This window comes from Poecilia reticulata, linkage group LG11, assembly GCF_000633615.1.
Source record: "Poecilia reticulata strain Guanapo linkage group LG11, Guppy_female_1.0+MT, whole genome shotgun sequence".
NCBI lineage: Eukaryota > Metazoa > Chordata > Actinopteri > Cyprinodontiformes > Poeciliidae > Poecilia > Poecilia reticulata.
The window spans coordinates 21,582,479-21,595,630 of NC_024341.1; the positions used below are offsets into that span (position 1 = coordinate 21,582,479).

Consider the following 13,152-nt stretch of genomic DNA (forward strand, 5'->3'; position numbering starts at 1 on the left):
GTTGGGGCTGCAGCAGCAACTGTATGCGTCTTTTATTTCTTTTGGTCACGTGTCTTTTCTCAGCATTTTATGCATTCCACCTGGAGAACCTGCCAGAGCAGTTTTGCTCCAAAAGGGAAACCTCAAGAACAAATCCTAACTGTGTTGTTGACTTTATTAAATATAGATTTTAGACTTCATGCATCACGTGGTTTTTAGGAAAAGTTAACGTTGCCTGGAGATATTTAGCCTGACGGTGTTTATGAATGGAGCTACAAGTGGACCTTCGTGAGAAGAGATATTGTCAAACACTTTAAATCAGCAGCAGCATCTTCTCTGTTAGACTTTTGTTGCAGTATCTATATTAGAACCTACTATTTCACTTTGTTTTGATGTCCTCATAACAAGAACCGTGACTTGCAGAAACCTAAGCGTGGGTTCACCTCTGTGTCTCATTGTTGCACCGCTTCTCTCTCAGCTGGTTGACATCACAGGCAAGGACCAGGATGAGTCCATGATCGCGCTGCACGACTGCAACGGAGACGTCAACAGAGCTATTAACGTGTTGCTGGAGGGCAGCCCGGACACTGTGAGTACGCTCCCTGTTTAAGACGCAGCCTCTGGAGAAATCGGTGCCACCCAGGCTTAAACCGCACTTGGTGGGGGAAATTTCTCTTTTGCAGCACAGCTTGGCATTTGTTAGGCTTATATTCCACTTTTTATGAAGAGTTGTCGTTAGAAAGGGATGCCTAGAAAGGTTGTCTAAAGAAATTTTTTCTCTTTCTAGTTTGTTGTTGCTGATCTTAAAAAAAAACAACAAAAAAACAAGTCTTCATATCTTTTGGTATAATTTGTCTTAAGCGCTGTATGCCAGCTTTTATAGACAGTAAATGTTTTCCAGATTAGATCTGAAAAAGAAAATGGTGTGAAATAATTGTAGTTCCAGTAGGGCAGAAACTGCCAATTATTTTAGTAATCGATTATTCAGACTATCAATCAGATTAAGTTTTTCATTTAACCACATTAGCCTTTTCATACAGTATTAGAAATATAAAAAAATGCAAATAGACACCCTTAAATATATTATTGCCTAAAATGCAATGACAGCATTCCTTTAGTGAGTGTTTGGGGTAGGACATATTTAGTTTTTATTTTCCTTAAATGCAAAATGTATACATTTTCTACAGTCAATTACTGCTCTGACTGCATAGTTTTTTGGGGGGTTTTTTCAGCAATTGGCTTTTGTACTCCATTTAATGATTATTTCAATAATCGATTAATCAAAATCAATATGATTGTTTCAGCCTTTTACTTAATTCCTTGCCTGTTATCTAGAACCAGGGTAACCAAGTCCATTCCACTCGAGAGCTACTGTCCTGCATCCAATCTCCAACACGCTTAAGGTTTCTGGTAGCAGTGATCTGAATCTGCTGCTTCATGCTGTTTCGACTGGATTAGTCCACAACGGAAAGTTGTTTCCTAAAAGAGATTGTTTGTATCACCTGCGTCCAAATTCAGATTGTTACCAGAAATTATTTCATCCACATAGACAAAAAGAACCAGAAATTATGTTTTCACTCCTCCAGACCTGTAGGTGGCGCTTAACATGGCGTGAGGGACACGCCATGTGTCCCTGAGAGACACATGGCGTCCATTGAAATGATGCCATCTCAATGGACGCCATCCATTGAGACTCCACATTTTGTAGAAGTTTTTGCAGAACATCAGCCGTTGTTTTTGTCACCTTTGACCCATTTGGTGTCATCAGTCAGATTAGAGTTTCATTCTACAGTTTTAAACTTATTTCACAAATTTTTGCATGAACAAGATATTATACTCTGGAACCAGTTTATCAAAAATGTTTTGTCTGCTAAAAAAATTAAAGACTTTCCTGTTTTAGAAGAAAGTGTTGTAGCTCTTGAGTTCTGGTTTTGACCGCTCTTGTTCTAGAAATTGTCTCCACCCACTCACTTTTTCATCAGTTTTTGTCAATATTTCCATCTTGCTGTCCATCTGTTTGCCTGCCATCCATCTTCTTTGGTTTGATCATTCTGTCTTCCATTTTTTTTGTCTGTGTTCATTTCTTTTTGTGTGCCAATCAATATCCATCTATTCATCCTTTTTCATTATTTCATCCCTTTTCCGGCTGTCCATCAATTTTTCAAGTTTTTCAGTTCTGTTTTTGAAAGCGTAAGCGCTCTGGTATGCATTAATCGTTTTGATAAATGTTCAAAATGTTCAAATTGGGCTTGAAATGCGATATAAAGATGATCCCAAATAGCTGCACAGACATTCCTAGCTGAATATAAACAGAAAGTGAAACCGTAAAGTAGTGGAAATGCATCAGAATAACCTCAGTTTAATTGCAGAGAAAGGAGCAATTTCTTCTTGCTTAAGTAAAAGGATCAGCAGCCAGTGTTGGCCCACATAATTGAAGATCTGCCATTGGCAACAAAAACAGAAGTGTTATTCAGCCCTGCATCATTCATTTAGATTTATTCTTCTAGTAAAAACAACGTTTATCCACCAGCCGTGTGACCATCCGACCAGTTGTCCTGCAGTAAAGGCCAAGCACTCTGAATAAACCACAGATAACTTCAACACTGGCTGGAAGGAGAAACATTTTAACCCTGTTTTCATTTCTCCAGGACTCCTGGGAAATGGTGGGGAAGAAGAAAGGAGTGTCTGGGCAGAAGGAAATCAGCCAGGCGGAAACCGGTGAGGAAGGAAAAGAGAACAGAGAGAAAGGTGGAGAGAAAGATGCTGCACGTCGTCGAGGTGGCGCTCCACGGAAAGGCCGCGGATTGAGCAGAGGACGAGAGTGTACGTTTCTACTTTGCAAATTTAAACCTCTCCTCTCTATAATTAATCACATTTATTCCCATGTTTCTGATTTGCTTTGTGATGGTTATAATAAGCTGTTCTTTTTATGCTTTTCACAAATTTAAACAAACTGACCATGTTTAGTTTCTTAAATTTGTGAAACCAGGTATTTGGTAAATAATTCCAGCTCAAAGTTCATGCACAAGGAATTGTCATAGTTGCAGTTCCTTGCAAAACTATTCTTACCCTATTTAACGTTTTCAAATTTTTTATCCATTTTTACAAGTACATACAATCAAACATCAGGGCTAGAGGTAGCAGACAGTCACACTAAACATTTTCACATTTTGACGACATGAATGAGGTGGAAGAGGGAGAATATATGCGTTAAAAAAAATGTATTGCAAGTAAAAATGTTAAGCCATGGCGCTCGTTTTTATTCAGCCCTTGCATAATTTTTTTCCCTCACACTTTGCTTTGTGTTGGTCTACCTCATAAAGTCCCAATAATATGCAAAGATGTGTAGCTTTGAGACAAAGCTTGCTAAAGGTTCAAGGTGTATTAAGTGCTTTTGCAAGGCACTGTTCAATTTGTGTTAACATTAAAAATAAAGATATAAACGAGTTTTTCCTTCCAGTAGTTGTTAGAAGCAAAATATTTCCCTCTGAGCTTTCTGTTGACCATCTGACACTTTTCTGTCCAATCTTTTGTTCATATTTCCATCTTTTTCAGTCTTTAAATCAGTAATGTGCGTAGTTAAATATTTGCCCCTCTTGTTGGGATGTTCCTGATATTATACCGTCAGGTCGATACCAGAGAATAAAGCTGGCGAAATCGACTCACTTGTTTTTCATTTTGATTTGCTTTTCTGATTTCTATAAATCATACAAATCTCTTCTTTCTGCTAGCTTCCCAGTAATATGTGACTCAGTTTGAAGTAATTTTTCCTGGGGAATGTGTGCACTGCGGTGTTGTAACCCAATACCGGCCTTTCTCTGCAAAATTGCAGTCCGTGGCCAGGAGAACGGCTTGGATGGAGGCAAAGCTGGAGTGGCTGGACGAGGAGCAGAGCGAGGCAGAAGAGGCAGGGGCAGAGGAAGGGCAACTGTTGGTAAGCAGTCATCTAGAAAAAGTTATTTTTGTTCAGATGGCGCATCTGATGCTTTTCTTTCTGATAACAAAAGTTAAACATGCACCCGTTTTGTTTTCTCCAGGGGTAAACGCACGGAGAGGAGGCAGATTTTCAGCACAAGGCATGGGGTAAGGGAGCAACTGCCTTTTGTTGCACTTTTACCTGTTGCCATAGTCACCAGAAAGCATGACCCAAGTCTATTGTGGGGTCTTAATCGGAAGGTGGGGGAAGAACTTTATCCAGTGAGAGAGAGCAGCGTGGGCTGAGCATTTCTACGGAGAGCATAGCGTCTAAAAATCTCATTCAGAAAAAAGATCCGCATTTATCGCCATGTTGGCGTTTTAGTTTCAGCGACTGGCTGATCTGTGTCACAGGATTGACAAAAGTATTTGTCTGTGATGGCATTCCTAATGGGTAACGTTGCACTGAATTTGGATTAAACAGGTATGAATAAAGTGGATGGCAATGTTTCCCTTTTTCTTTTCTTTTTTTTTACATACACGCATATCTTATGTTGTAAATCAGAGTCTACCTCAAATCTAGACTGTGGCTTTTGTGATTGAGGTCAGGAGCTGTGCAGTTTCCTCCTCGGAAGCCTAAATCAAATTTTCTCTCTCACTGAAACCAAGCATTGAATTAGGACATGAAAGCCTGGGTAGCGTTACAGCGAGTGTATGTTTATGTACAGTGTGCTGCCAGAGAGAAACCAGAACAACGTAACTCAAAGCTTTTCAGTAATTTAGGGATTTTCTGCAAGAGGTTTAAGTGGTACAACAAACAATTACATAATGTCTCGCTAGATCTTCAGTCTGTATTCCAAGACATTTGGAAAATGCTCTACAGTTTTAGGCATATTTCACTTTTGTGTTCATTATGAGGATATATATATATATATATATATACATCATAAGTCTTCTGTTTGTATTTGGGCTTGTAACTCATGATAGCAAAATTAAACTCCATAAAATGTGGGAAAAATGCATCTAGTACCAAATAGTAAAGCAGTGATTTCGCAAAGCAAATGTTTTTACGCCAGCTCATAAAATCGAGGAGAAATGTTGGCTTTTATACCTAACAAACTGACACCCTACCCAGAAATGTAAGTCGTCTTCAGCTACCACTTGTGGCAAACGATGTAATTTAAAAAATGCTTAAATTCTGGCTGCATTCAGGTAGATATTCTGATATCTGCTCAGCATTATTACGCTGATCTGCTGCAGATTGCATCAGTGCAACAACCATATTTGCATTAATGAGTTGAGCAGTGTTTTTGCAAAACATGGTAGTGAATGGAAGCAGCTGAAAGTCTCATTTCAACACATAATCGGTGTAGGTTTTACTTGGGTAGATCTGCACTGCATGCATCCATTTTCCAGCTCTATTTAATTAGAAAACCTCTTGAATAATTAATCGCAACAAGCAAATCAAAATACTGCATCAACCAGCAGATATTACTAAACAAACATTTTTATGTAGGAAAAAACATGAAAACTGTATACAATAAATACTTTAAATTTCTACTCTGACGATATTGAATTATGCATACAAATATACTTATTCATCATCACAGTAATCTTTTTTTTTTTTTTTTGCAAAATGACTAGTGACTGAAGTAAAAGCTGTACAGCTGATTCATCAATAAACCTCCGCTGTGCTTCTGTATTTAGTTTAACTTTCAGTTGCTTTGGATGACTGCATCTGTTCCCCGCGCCATGATGGAAAATAATCTGATCTCCAGTGGCAAACAAATATGTGACGTCCTTATCTGCTGTCCTGTTTAATAAGAGAAACCTGAACCCCACAATCTTTTCTCTGTTTCTATATGTCAAACACTTGAAGTTCAACCACTGGTTTGTTTCCTTAAGATGAGACTGTGTCTTTGTTTGAAAGGATCTTATGCAGATAATGAAAACTGTTTTGGCTAGTTTGACTTGTTGCTGTTGGTCATATCTCTAGTTTGGTGAGATTTTTCTCACTTTGCACAAGTAAGACTTGCTTCAGTAGAAGCTACAAGAACACAACATATTTTTGATATTTACTTCTGACTTTTTATTTACGCACAAGGTCATAAAAAAAACGTCTGATTTTCTGCTTCGACTTCATTGTGTCTGTAAAGTAAAAACTCATCGTTGCAATGTTAGTAATTCACACCTAGGTGTAAAATCACAAACTTTTATTATTTTAATGAGCTTTAAAGGTGACCTGTTATGCAAAATTTACATCTTGTATGTTTTTGTACTTACATTTGTGTTTCTACTGCTTCTAAAAACGACAGAAGTGCTTAAAAGAACCACACAGATGTTTTTTAGCAAGAAGTTATTTTTTGTAATCTGGAAAATTGGCCGTTTAAAAAACCTTCCAAATGTAACGCTACTAGTTAGCAGGCACTCCCCGTCACCTAGCAACCCCAGCAAGGTTACGCCTGTTACCTAGCAACCCCAACAAAGTACCTGCCATTACCTAGCAACCTCAGTGGAACTCCAGTGTGTTTGGTCAGCTGGTTTTACCGCTGCATTCACTGTACAATGGCTGCTGGAAAAGTCAAGTGTTTTGCTGTTGATTTACCATTCAGAAACCATTTGCTGCATTCTTGTTGGTTGTGCAGGAGGTCCTATTAATGCTTTTAAAAGATTAACAGTTGTATAATTGCTCATCTGTTTTCAGTTATTTTCACATGCGAGTGTAAACGTTGAATTATAAGCAGATTATCTGGATTTAAAGTGACAGGAGTCCCTAAAATATCTCATTCTGAAAGGAGTTCAGAATGGGCAGAAGTGACGAGACTAAATTCTCATTTTCTAAGAATGTATTTTGTGGGGAAAAGAAAAAAAGAGAAGAACATGTTTTGTATCGTCCATAGACCTATCCTAACCTGTTCAAAGGAGCATAGGTCACCTTTGAAGACTGAGCTGTTTCCTTTTTGTGCAGGCCTCTGCAGTTTTTTGCTGCCGATTTGTCTGCACATGTTCTTAACTTTTCTCTGCATTTCCCAGAACTTTCAACCCTGCAGACTATGCTGAGCCAACCCAGACAGAGGAAAACTATGGAGGAGGCAGTACCTGGAACAACACAGGAAGCGTGGAGTTGGAGGAGGGAGCAAGTAAGTACATTCAGTAAGAAAGGCCACAAATCAAAAATAATGTTCTATTTTTGATTGTTTTTCTAATTTTTGGAATATTCTGCAGGAGAGGGAACAAATTATCCACCTAAGTTTGACTCTGCTCCTGGTAAAGCCGTCTGTTCTTTTTTGTTTTAAATGAGCTTTTACTGTTTTGGAGGCATTGATTAAATTGTCTTTGGCTGACAGCTCCATGGAGACCTGCCACAGAGGAATGGGGCACCGAGGACTGGAATGAGGATGTGAGTGTTTCAGGACTTGGCTGTTCACATTTTACAGCTTTACAGAGAAACGCCTTGCCTTCATAGTTTGAACCTCATGAAAACCTGATATTTTAACAAGATCGTGGAAAATATTGAGATCCACTGATGGTTTCTATGCAATCAGGGAAAGTTAATTTCAGTGTTTTCAAGTTCTAGAAAAAGAAGAGTGTGTGAAAATGTTGTCTAGACTTGATTCCCACTCTCTAAAAATGTATTATCCTTAATCCTTCCTTACTTTATTACTTTCTTTTGTCCTTCATGTTTTTTTCCCTTTTCAAGGCCTTCCTTCCTCCCTCTAGTGCTTCCTTTCTTCCCTCTGCTCTTTTCCTCCTCATCTTTTGATGTTTTCTTCTGCCTTACCTTTATTTCCTACCTTTGTTTTTGTCCCTCCTTTCATCTTTGTTGCCTTTCTCTCTTTTTATCCTTCCAAATTTCTTTTTTTCCTTCTGTTTTGCTGCATCATCCCTTCATTCTTTTCCTTCTCTCCTTGTGGTTCTTCCTTTGTCATTTCTTTCCTTTCTGTCTTTGTTCCTTGCATCCTTTCTTTTTCTTCGTCTTTTCCATACTTGTCCTTCCTTATTTTGTATCTTGTGCCATTTACCCCACTTTTCCCTTTTTTTCTCTCTCTCTTCGTCCTGGCAGTTTCAGTTTTTTTTAGACTTCACATTTCATTTATTTCAAAATGAACACAAACCCCTGATAACTCTGCAAAGTTGGATCTGATAAATGTCAGCTTTTTTATCGTTTACTTCCAAATGCAAACCGTCCAATCCTCCTCCTCTTCCTCAGCTGTCAGAGACCAAGATTTTTACAGCTTCCAACGTCGCATCGGTTCCTGCACCTCCAGAGAATGTCACAATCACCAAAGGACAGAGGTTGGGTTTTATTTTAGATGATTACATTTCCTTTTTTGTTTTCTCAGATGTGTAAATAGTAGTTTTATCCTTGATTTTCTGCATCAAGTAATACATTAACCCATCGTCCCACTCTATAAGTAAGAGATTCTCTGCATAATGTAAACCTGACGAATATCAACATTCAAGCTTTAAGCATATTTTTTCACCTGCTGCAGGATTGACCTTGCGGTGCTGCTGGGGAAGACTCCCCCATCTTCATCCTCAGAGACAGAAAACGCCCCCAAAGAGGCCGCCCAGCCCTCCTCTCTGCCACAGTCTCTGGTTTTTAGCAACTCCAAGCAAGGGGGGCCACTTTCCCAGACATCCTCCAGCGCCCCGTACTCCCAGCACAGCATGGTGAGGCTCTGATGAAAACCCTGCAGTGATCAACATTTGGACGGCCGTAGGACCCCCGATGTCTCAGGCTGTTTTCACACCTGATAGTCCGGTAGTTGATAGGGGAACAAAATTACAACATTTATGACATTTTCAACAGGTGTGGCTCGCTTTCACACTGCACTGTCAAACCATAGAAATTAATTGGACAAACCTGTATCCCCCTCTTGCCTGTGGTGGCGCTGGACCAAGAGTCACTGATGGAAGCGGCACAAAAATCTTCCCAAGAGAAAATGGCGCAACTTCCTATGAGAGAAAATGTAAACGAAAATGGAGTGGTGTCAGATTTTAGCAGTTGTAGGGTTTCTCATTTGTCTTTAGAAAAAGACCACAAGGTTTTTCTCCTGCTAACTTTACAACGGCACATTCATTTGGTTGTTTTCACCCAGAATGCCCTGCATCATAATTCACTTCCTGCATTTGGAGCAGCATCCACAAATGCACCCGAACCGCAAAAGAGTTTGAAACTTGGATCTTAGGCAGACCAGAGTCCCTTTTGTTTTTTTTGTTTTTTTTAAAAAAGCTTTTCTTTGGTCCACATCTGAGTTCGATTAAAGAAGCAGACTAAGCAGGGCTGGTGTGAATGATGCAGCATTAGACTGCTGGTTAATGTTTAGAACTTAATTATGCAACATGCAAAAACAACGAGGACGCCTGCATTGTGTCTAGATCAGTGGATCTAGACACAATGCCCAAAACTGCCCTTTCTGGCAGTTTTGGGTAGTTTTGGACCAAAACTGCCAAAACTACCCAGGTGCCACAACATTCATTAAACTAAAAATGCAAAAATTAGTTTGTTGCAAAAGTTTGATAAAAATTGTAAATCCTTAAAGAGCCAAAACATTTTAAAAAGGCTTCAGGCTGTTAACTTATTAACAGAAAAGCACATTTTCTTGATGTCGTCAGTTGTTTCCGAAATGGTCGGCCAAATTTTACAAGTCTTGACTTGTGGTTGGGGGACCGTTCAAGAATCATTTCAAGGGCCACAAATGGCCCCCGGGCCACACTTTGGACACCAGGTGTAACATATTAACAGTAATGTAACAACCTGATTTTATTGCCTTTATACACTGCAGGCCAGCATGCTGGGTAAGGGATTCGGGGATGTGGGAGACCCTAAAGGAGGCAGCACAGGAACTACTGGTTCCCAGTTCCTGGAGCAGTACAAGACCGCCCAGGCGCTGGCCCAGCTGGCAGCACAGCACTCCCAGGCTGGACCTCCCAACACGGCGCCTTCATCCTGGGACAACAACGCCTCCACTCTGGGGCAATATGGTGAGGATCAAACTAAGCTTTACTTCTCCTTAATTTAAATAAAAGTCAGATTTAAAGTATTTTCTGATTTTAACCCTTTCATTTTCACCCTCACTGTTGTGCAGAGATGAAAACTCAGTCAGAATCTGGGATCCACACACCCTTTACGAAGCGGCAGCCCTACCAAACTGCCACCCCAACCTCGTCCATGTTGGACGTTTTCCTGCAGGACAAAGGGCTGCCTCCTCCTTCCTCCGTCTCCTCCTCCTTACCGCAACAAACCACATCTTCACCGCATGCGGTGCCACCGCCTGCGTCCTCTCTTCCCAAAATGGCCGCCGTCCCCTCTCTGGGCCAGCAGGTCTCCCCGAGTTCCTCAGACGCCCAGGGCTCCAGTCCACTGCCTTTACAGCAACATAAACTCAAACAGCAGAAGAAGAGAACTTCTATTTCCACTAAGGTAATATCTAATGTTTTTATTTAAACAGTAATAAATGAAGTCCTATAGTCGTAAATTTAAACTTTTCTTTTTAGTTCATTTGTGTTTTTATCTCAAAAGTGAGGTGCTGGAAAAGTTTGAAAATTTACCTTGAAAATACGTCCTTGAATGTGTTGAGTTCATTCAATGATTTAACAAGATTTACAATGGCCCTATAAAAAATGTGTCAAATAAATTTTTGGGGGCTAAATCAAGATCATGAATGCTCTTAAAGGGCCGGTTGTGCCAGAATAAATTGATTGACTGTTTAAATTATGAATGAATTCTTAAAATTAAATAATATTTAACATCTACTCAGTCCCTCTGGGATTTCACAATTGTCTTGATTGTTTATTGCAATTAAAATAAAAGTGTTTGTGGTACTAATTTGGAAATATTTGCAATATTTATGCTTATTTATGACGATAAATGCAACTTTTTATAGCTCGCTGTATAGATCATGAACTATAATCTGACATCAATTAAAGCTGAGGCAGGTTTTTAGTACAGTAAAAAAGTTAACAATTTTTGAGAAAATCTGCAATAAACTCTCTATGTATTAATGCAAAGGAAATTTAGAGATTTGTTGATTTTTGCATACATTTCCACAACAATTCACAAGAATTTGAAGGGACTGATTGATATAATTAGGAGAAACTGCATTAAAATGATTGATAAAATAATACTTAGGCACATGTAGTGTTTAGTCCAGAACTTAGAGGGCCACATAAAAAGATATGGTTTTTGACACATAAGTGTCAAAAACCATATCTTATGTGTCAAGATATGGTTTTTGTGTCAAGTCAAGTTTGACACATGATATAGGCATTGGTTTGATGCAACAATTGCATTTTTTCCTTCTCATTTATAAGTGTCATGTTGAGCATCGTTAAGATCGTTTTATTCCAGTTCCTCCCTGATGTTCCTCTTCCTCTGCTCTCTCTCAGATTCCAGCGATGGCCGTCGAAATGCCCGGCTCCACAGACATTTCAGGGCTCAATCTTCAGTTCGGAGCGCTGCAGTTTGGATCAGAACCGGTTCTGCAAGAGTACGAGTCCACCCCTGCCACCACGACGCCGGGCAGCCAAGTTCAGAACAGCCTCTACACGAGTCCCAGCAGGTCGGTAACCTCTGGAGCCCAATGCTGGAAAAGGTTTCCTGTCTCAACACATCGATGGGTTGATGCAAAAAAAAGTTAAAAATGCTATTTATATTTGTGGCTTCTGATGCCACCTTGTGTAGATATAGGAATAAAAAAACGTCTTAAAATGTGTTTTTTAGGACCGAGTTGGAAAACGTCTGTTTTTATTGAGTCTTTCTATTGAAATTCTATTAAGGCATCACCAAACATATGTTTATTTTCTGTCATTTTAATTGATCTAATCAACGTCAAACCAAAAAAAAGTAATGTTGTGATTTTTTAATTGGTGGATAATTTCACTCTGATTTGCAGCGAATCGACTCCCGCTCTGTCGAACGCCGGCCAGATGGAAATGTACGATCAGAGAGCGCCTCAAACGCGCCGCTATCCCCCGTCGGTCTCATCCTCTCCTCAAAAGGACCTGCAGCCCAAGGTGAAGCTGCTGCAGCTCTTAATTTTTACCTTAAATTTTCAATATTTTTATCCACTTTGATTTCATTCTCATTTTATTTATTTTTTATTTCTATTGATTGTGTGCAACTTTTATTTTAAATTGGTTCTGTTTTGTCAAAAGGCTTACATTTTCATTTTTATCATTGATGAGATTAGAATATTGTTTAAAAATATGCTTATTTTATTAACTAAATTCAGTCAGTGAAGCATAGATTAGCTACACACAGACTGATATTTTCAAACATTTCAGTTTGATGATTTTCTACTTGCAGCTCATTAAAATGTAACATTTTAGATTAGAATACCTTTTCAAATTTGATTAATGCATAATTTGATCAAACCAGTGATCTCATTTTAATAATTTTTATTTTTTATTATTTCAGAATGGCTTCAGTTCAATACAAACTAGTCAGTCTGAAGGTAAGTTTGTTTTTTTTGTCTTATTCTGAAAAGTAGCAGCAGGATTTCTGATTGACTTCTGAAGCTCTTGAATGAATCATTTATGTAAAATATCTTGAATAAGTCTTGGTTTCTATTTCACCTCTTAAATATGTACATTTGTTTATTAGTTGCTTATTCTATTTACCTTTGTTGCTGCATTTCTTTGAAAAATACAAAAACAAAACTATAAAATATATAATATGAGGTGGTAAATAAACACGTCTGGAGAAATTTTAAGTTGAACATTCAAGCTTCTTAAACGTTCTTTACGTAAATAAAGTCAAATATGTTCATTTGTTTAGTTTTTTTTTTATTATTATTATTAAAAATGTTTAGGTTTGGCTTCAAATCAGGAATTTCAGTAGTTAACTCAGTTCACATAGGTCAGAGAAACATTAGTGGAAAGTTATATTTTTCTTAATTGGATTCTAAATTTTCACTTCACGGCAATAAGACGAAACCCTGATCAGGTGAAATTATCTTCGCAGTGTGAGCATCTTAAAGCAAATCATTTAATTTCTGTCCCACTCCAGGCCCTGCGGTGTCAGTGAAGCCGGGTTCGGATTCAGTCACGCCTTCATCCGTCTCCAGCATGGCGGCTCTGGCAGACGGCGGCTCTGGCCCCGCCTCCTTGTTGACCGCCAGCCAGTCGAACCTCGGCGCTCTCGGGCACAACGAAGATCTCCCACCAAGCTCCATTCCCCCTCCTCAGCACAACAAGTGAGCTGAAGTTCAAATGTGCATCCAGGCCGTTGTGAGAACCGACAGATTCTCTGAA

At 39.0% G+C, this 13,152-nt stretch overlaps 1 protein-coding gene across 5 annotated transcripts in view; it reads left to right on the forward strand.

Moving 5' to 3' along the window:
• The window catches only part of ubap2l (ubiquitin associated protein 2-like), a 34,136-nt gene that overhangs the window by 6,664 nt on the left and 14,320 nt on the right, over nt 1-13,152 (forward strand). For all 5 annotated transcript variants that reach the window (XM_008422524.2, XM_008422526.2, XM_017307595.1 and 2 more), the window contains exons 4-18: nt 458-568; nt 2,628-2,802; nt 3,812-3,913; nt 4,017-4,062; nt 6,928-7,034; nt 7,120-7,161; nt 7,242-7,294; nt 8,105-8,190; nt 8,388-8,568; nt 9,684-9,882; nt 9,987-10,321; nt 11,287-11,459; nt 11,793-11,913; nt 12,317-12,353; nt 12,908-13,094. In XM_008422524.2, coding sequence (XP_008420746.1) covers nt 458-568; nt 2,628-2,802; nt 3,812-3,913; nt 4,017-4,062; nt 6,928-7,034; nt 7,120-7,161; nt 7,242-7,294; nt 8,105-8,190; nt 8,388-8,568; nt 9,684-9,882; nt 9,987-10,321; nt 11,287-11,459; nt 11,793-11,913; nt 12,317-12,353; nt 12,908-13,094 — 1,955 coding nt within the window. The remainder of the gene's footprint in view (nt 1-457; nt 569-2,627; nt 2,803-3,811; nt 3,914-4,016; nt 4,063-6,927; nt 7,035-7,119; nt 7,162-7,241; nt 7,295-8,104; nt 8,191-8,387; nt 8,569-9,683; nt 9,883-9,986; nt 10,322-11,286; nt 11,460-11,792; nt 11,914-12,316; nt 12,354-12,907; nt 13,095-13,152) is intronic.